We start from the raw sequence: 6,981 nt of genomic DNA, 5'->3' as shown, positions 1-6,981 counted from the left end.
CTAATAAATTTTAACTACTACTAACTAATACTTAAGCAAATTACACACATTTAAATAAAAAAAATTAAAAAAATTAAAAACCTACCAAATTACCTAAATTTATCACTTATTATCACTTTGGACTTATCTATTATTGTCCTTTTAATATTAAATATTGGACTAAGATTTGAGTTTAGAATCACTATTGAAAAAGAAAAAAAAAAAAGAAAAAAAAATCATTTTGCCATTGAATTACACTAGTTAGGAAGCAGGTAGAGTAAAATAATGTTTAAAAAATAGACTTGAAAAGAATCTATTTCACCAAAGGTGTGAAAATAAATATTAAGTTATTTTAGCCTTTTTTGTCATCTATTGATAGTAGTATTAAACACATTTCAACGGTTTCCAAAACACGGAAAATCTACCTTATCAAGAGAGGTGGAAATCCCCACCCATTTCAACATCAAGTTTAAGATATTTTCCATTTTTCCACTCTCGTACATACGCATCACTTTCCTATTAGCAAAAGTTGAAACTTTTTTTTTTTTGGGCCATATATATATATATATATTTATCCGTCCCATTCCATTATTGATGAACGCAAAACATGCGGCTGTAGCATTACAAAAGATTCTATATTACCAACTTTTCTGTAAAAGATATATACAGCTTTACCAATTTTAGAATCCAAATTAAGGGAAGCACTAAGAAATGCAAACGTATCTGTAAACTTCAAGTATTTTATAATAACAAATTTAAAAAAAAAAAAAATATATATATATATATATATACATACTTTACTAGTACTTTAACTATTTTGGCCGTCCATCCAATTTTGTTTTTGTATTGTACCGTTGGATTATTTTCTTTTTTCCATCTGCTGAACTGTTAAATAGTCACACACCCGAATAAGAAAGAATATATTATGTGGCCCATGAGGGTTAAGTTTTAAATCTTCAAATCCTTGTTAAATTTTATTTATATTAAGAAATGTGACTATGACGTGAGATCTACTAATTTGAAGAAGTTGTATTTTCGATTTTCAAATTAAAAATATTATAATTTTTTTTTCGGTATGTTGAGCTGTTAAATAATCATGTACTCGAACAAAAAAAAATATTATTTGACTCATAAGGGTTAAAGTTTTAAATATTCAAATCCTTGTCAAAATTTGTTTGCACCATGAAATGAGGCCAAGATGTGAGATCCACTAGTTTGAAAAAGTTGCTTTTCAGCCCTCAAATTTAAAACATTTCAGTTCAAACTCTCAAGTTTTGCTTTATTAATGTAATTTTGTCCAATTTGATTTTTGACAAAGGGCAGTTAATATTCAAGGTAATAAAAGAATTTTAAATAGAGCACTTAAATTTTCTCAAACTATAACTGAAGGAATATCTAAATTGTAACAAATTATATTTTATTAATATTGGTTAAATATGATAAGAATAATTAGTCATTGTTAGTTAAAAAATCCAACTAGATCAAAAATTGAAACTCAAAAGTTTAAAATATTAAAACATTTTAAATTTGAAAGCAAAAACAAACACTGTAACCTTTTCAAAATAGAAGATATTAAAATACAATTAATTCAATATACATTTGCTTTGTTACACCAAACTATTACATCTATTTTATTTAGGCATAGCTTTCAATGTCAATCTTTTTTTTTTTTTTTGGGCCGAGAGCCTACTATGTCATCATAATATCATGATGAACATTAATGATTTTTTTAATTAAGAAATCTAGTATTTAGTTTTAAGAATTCGAAGCCATAAATGGAATGATTATTTAAGTCCTTACCTAAAAAACTCTAAAGATGATCTTAAATTTTCAAAGTTACCCAAAAAAAAAAAACAAATCTTATACCCAGTAAAATTGCCCTTAAAAACTAGAGTAACCTTATTTATCATCATTGATGATAATCACTAATGAACTCCATAAAGACAAGATTATAATTAATTGGATCTTATCTACATATTTAATAATAAAATTTATCGGAGTAAGTCAAGCTTTGAAAATATTTAGCATATTATACTGTGATAGGTTCCATCGACGATGGGTTACCAGAACCCATAACCAGGAAGGGTACCCAAGAACTTCCAACTCACAGGCCCACCATTCAGAAGAAAACTTTGAAGCCCAATAGCTATTAGGCTTGGATAGTGCCACATTGCTAACTAAGATTGACATGTGAGCTCATGATGACTTGAGTTTTAGATGTAGGCTTCTAAGCACGAGGCTGGAGGTTCTACCTAATGTGTTTGTGACAACCTCAAATGAAGAAATATGAAGAAATCAAAGTGTATGCTACTCTTGTTTGTAACACATTATTTAAAGAATTTTAGTTCTTATTTGTTGAAAAAATAACTTAATCTGTCAAATTTATATTAAAAGTAATTGTTATTTGTTTAAAAAGTAATTAATTTGTCCAATTTATGTAACAAAAAAAGAGAAGAAAAAAAAAGAAAAAAAAAAAGAGTTATTGTCTGTCTTGTAAACAACTCCTCAAAAGAATTCGACACACGTACATTCTCAAAATTTTCTGACAAGAGTGATCCTCTAGTGGAGATTCTAGAAGGTTCTGATATTAAAAGTTCAATAGTCCATCTAAGCATTGTGACAGCTTGTTTGTTAAGAATTAGTTTTGTAACTAGTTGCAAATTATTTGAAAAGCAAGTGGCTGTGCATCCTTGTAACCAGTGTATAAATATATGTTTTGCTTCTAATTCTAATTATTGAATAGAATCAAAAAAAAGTATAGAAAATGTTTCTCTCGAATTTTCTTGCCATCTTAGACTCAAATTTCTCACATATTCTGTTACAAAATAATTATTTGTTAATTACATTTAAATGTAATTAGTGAAAATAAAAACTAAATTCCAACAAAATAAAACATTTTCATAATTGATACCCAAAATTTGATAACTTTAATATTATCACGGATTAAAACTATAGATTTTGCAATAATGCTACCTTCCCTTAATTTCATAAAAATAAAATAAAATAAGAAGCCACTCTCTACATAGAAGACAATTATTAGACCGCTTATAAATTGGGTGTCCACGTTGTTTGTCTAGTTTTGCTCATGGATGTTAAATTGGACATAGTTTATTGTATGATCATTGTTGTGGTATTTGGTTTGGTCCTGACTCCAGCATTGCTAACTGAAGGCCATTTGGAGCATTTTTTTATTTTAATATTAGAATGTATTTCCATATGATTTTTAACAAAACAATAAAATCATTGTTTTGTTACAAATTATAAAACCATTTAAAAAAACAAAAAAAAAATTATATTACACAAAACCCTTATTATATTGTTATCGTTTAGATTATGCCAAATTCAGATTTACTTTTTGAGACGATGGTAGAAGAAATAATCCGTTTGTCTATTCCCTCTTGTCCAACATTCCAAAAGTGCTTAGGCGCCCTAGAATCAATGCATATCTCTGCCTCTATCGTCAAAACATGATAGTCACAACGAAAGCAACCAAAACCAAACTTATAAATTAAAAGGAAAAGCAAAAGTAGCACAAGCATAGTAAAATACTTTCGACGAAACCATATTTATTTAAGTGGTTTAGGTTATTCCTTTTACATGGTTTTGACTATTACAGTACTCTTGAAGTATTATTATGGTACTCCTCCATAAATTAAGATTTGATCACCCAAAAGGCCTCTGGTTGTAGCAGTCGAGGTTATCTCCATATCCAACACCAAGTTGATCGCAGTATCTCTTATAGAATCCAATGCGGTCCTCCACCTCATCGTTCCTACCTTTGCCACATTCAAGCCCACCATTGATGATGTTTGTGATCAAACCATAACCCAGAACTCGACCCGCATCAGAGTCAGATCTCGAGGGAGTCCATCTCTGGGTTATAACATCGTGGGGGGAGGGTTTTGGCGATTGTGGAGTCATCCAGAACCAGATTGCCGTCTTGAATGAAACGACAGCGTCGGTAGCAACAAGGTCTGGGTTGTTCAACAAATCTACTCCAATGGCTCTTCCACACTCACCATAGTTGTAGTTCCTATATAGATATATATATATATTATATACACATATATGTTGAAATAGTTCATAAAAAATTATAAAAACGGCAAAAGAAATGTAGGGGAGAACATTTTTTGGTAGCTTAATTAATTACCATGAAACTTGAATAGGACCACGGCCAAAATATTTGCGTCCGGAAGCACATGGATAGTTGGACTCAGTAGAACAGTAATCACTTCCATCATTTACCTCGCTAACATAGCAGTATCCCCAAGCGTATCTGCCATCAGGTGCAGAATCCCATCCTCCTGCATATATTTATAGTCCCCAAAAGTCCGTAAATCATCCAAATTTGTCATCACTTGCGATGGGATTTGTTTATTTATTGGTGGCCCTTAATTTTTTTTTTTTCCTTTAAATTTCTTAATACTAAAAATCTAATGATGAGTAAGTGCATCCTATATGGTCATGTAACGTGTGAATTCTAGTTATATATGTTATCAATGATGATAAACAAAATTTTATTTTAAAACAAATGAAATAAATAATGAATTGGTAATTAAAACTAAAAAAAAAAAAATTTAGGTTTATCAAAACTAACGGAACCACATATCAACATAAAAATTTAATTGGATATTTTTATGGATTCATTTTCTCATATAAGATATTTTTTACTTTTAAAATATCAATAAATTAATAAATTAAATTAAACTAAATGCAAATATCAAAAAATGGATTCAACTAGTGATTAACGATAAAATATCACATATCACAAAAGATATGTTCGAACTGCTTATTAATATATGATCTATGAAATTTAAAATTCTATTAAAAAAAATAAATAATCTTATATAGTAAAATCTTATTTGATATTATTTTTGATTATTTATGCTTAAAAGCCTATATAGTAAAGTTTTATTTATCATAGCTTTTGATTATTTATATTTAAAAACTAATTTTAAAAATATTTGATTGAATAATATCGGAAAATGTTTTAGATTTCAAAACGAGCTTCTAATCAAAACCAATAAAAAGTAATTTTTTCAAAAAGTACTGACACTTGGGGAACAGCAAAAACAAAAACTATGCCAAAAAAGGATTACTAAGGAGAATATATAAATCTTTAAGAATATAAACAGTACCACTAGTTTCATGGGAAGTTTGGCCTAAGAAAGCAGCGATCTCTCTTTTCCTGGTGGCTTCATCACCGGTGGTACCAAAGCCAGGGAAGGCTCTGGCAGAAGCAATGAAAGCATCGTAGCTATAAAAGCCCCTGCTGGGGCAGTCATTCCGATGCTTAAGAATCTCATCAAAAGTGGACCTTGAGATCGGGATATTACCGCCACCGCCACGGCCACGGCCACCGCCACCGCCCATGCCACCGCTAGCAGAGCATTGGCTTTGGCAACCATTGGTGCAATATTCAGGTGTAGTGCCACACCACCCATACTGGCTGCAGCAAAGCCCCCCAGGGCAGGTAGCACCGCCAACGCGACTTCCACATTGCTCTGCTAGGCTTCCTTGGATGGAAAACAACAGGGAAATTATTGTCAAGCCCCAGAACATCATTTTGGTCATGTTTGTTTGTAACAACTAATTGTTGAGATGTTTGAGATGGCTTAGAGGTAAAGATGCGTATTTATAGATGGTGATGGAAGTAAAAGTATAGTTAATTAATTAATTAGTTAATTAATATTATTGCTATTATTATTATTATTAATTTGGTAACCTTTGAACTTGTACAATTACGTAAGGGATAATTTCATAAACTTCCAATGCGAGGTTTAAAACTTTTGTAACTTTGTAATTTTTTTATTTTGGAAAATTTTACATATTTGTCATTGCCATTGTATTTTTATTATTATTTTTATTTTTCAGCCAGTTCTATTTGAATTTCATTTTCTTTGCAAGTTTCTCTGTTTTTTCCTTTTCTTTGCAAGTTTCTAAAAAATTAAATTTCTAAAAAATGATTAATGAGAATTAGTTTTCTTTAAAACTTTAACAGTTTCGAATCAGTACCAGTGAAAAAAAGAGCAAGGGGGCCGCTGTTTTTGGTAATAAGAAAGATTATCACAACAATTTTAGATATTAATCAAATGGAACACTAATTACAGTTTTGAAGCAAGTGTGATGATGATTCATGTGTCATTTCCAACTAGTAATTGCAACGGGACAGCGGGATGATGCTAAAATGCGGACCATGATTCAATATTAGGATTGGTTTGTATAAAAAGGCCTTAATCAATTGACAATACAAAGTAATAATAATAATAAATAAATAAATAATATTAAATAACAAATGCAAAATAAAATAGATTTAATTGAGTCTAACCAGTATGCATAGAATTATTAAAATAATCAACTTAAAAAGAAAATAAAAACAAAATAAAAAGCAGACAACTAAATTACAAAAAAGCAATACTTAAGAAGTAATTCATTATTCTTCAAAACTTGTCGTATACTCAAAACATAATATTAATTCTGTACAAAAGTATCCACGAAATATAATTCTATAACATTATTCGTTTTATAAAATCAATAATTAAATTAAATCAAATTAACCAATCAATTTATTATAATATTAAACCCGCAAAACAAATTAGCCGATAACAATAACACCCAAACCAACTCTCAATTTTATAAGTATTATAATAATACAAAATTTTCAAATTTAGACAATAATATCATCTAAATCATCTCTCAATTTTTAATCTCACCCAAAAAAAAAAAAATAGATCCCATCAGTATTACTAATTTTAATATAAAACTATACTTATAGCATGTTTGGTTTATGGAATAAATCTAGAAATAAAATTCATATTCCATAGATTTTGTTTTTTTTATGTTTGATAAATTTTTGAATTTGGAATTAATTATTCCATAGGAATAGATATATATTAATTTAAAGGAATAGCAATTTTTTATTAAAATTTCAGAATTTTTATTCCTATGTTTTAATTTGGATAAAGTTTAAAATATCCTTATCACATTTAAATTTAAATTGAT

General features: G+C 28.8%; 1 protein-coding gene across 1 annotated transcript; it reads right to left on the bottom strand.

Moving 5' to 3' along the window:
- Nucleotides 1-3,528: 3,528 nt before the first annotated feature.
- Nucleotides 3,529-5,580, bottom strand: LOC132799135 (probable inactive chitinase-like protein LaCIC). Its single transcript, XM_016037677.4, has 3 exons — nucleotides 5,118-5,580; nucleotides 4,130-4,283; nucleotides 3,529-4,012 (listed from the first exon to the last, which is right to left on the bottom strand). Exons 1-3 carry the CDS (start codon nucleotides 5,551-5,553, stop codon nucleotides 3,643-3,645), a joined length of 960 nt encoding a protein of 319 aa, XP_015893163.4. The 5' UTR covers nucleotides 5,554-5,580; the 3' UTR covers nucleotides 3,529-3,642.
- Between the last annotated feature and the right edge of the window lie 1,401 nt (nucleotides 5,581-6,981).

The sequence above is a fragment of the Ziziphus jujuba genome, chromosome 9 (assembly GCF_031755915.1).
Source record: "Ziziphus jujuba cultivar Dongzao chromosome 9, ASM3175591v1".
Classification (NCBI taxonomy): domain Eukaryota; kingdom Viridiplantae; phylum Streptophyta; class Magnoliopsida; order Rosales; family Rhamnaceae; genus Ziziphus; species Ziziphus jujuba.
Note: the sequence above shows the minus strand (reverse complement) of the source record. Positions and strands in the feature narration are given on the sequence as shown.

Excerpts from the sequence above, each read along its gene's own strand:
- LOC132799135 (XM_016037677.4), bottom strand. The coding sequence starts at position 5,553 with ATGACCAAAATGATGTTCTGGGGCTTGACAATAATTTCCCTGTTGTTT. Across the intron at positions 4,284-5,117 it reads AACTTCCCATGAAACTAGTG|GAGGATGGGATTCTGCACCT; the intron begins GTACTGTTTATA and ends AAATATATGCAG. Across the intron at positions 4,013-4,129 it reads GGTCCTATTCAAGTTTCATG|GAACTACAACTATGGTGAGT; the intron begins GTAATTAATTAA and ends ATATCTATATAG.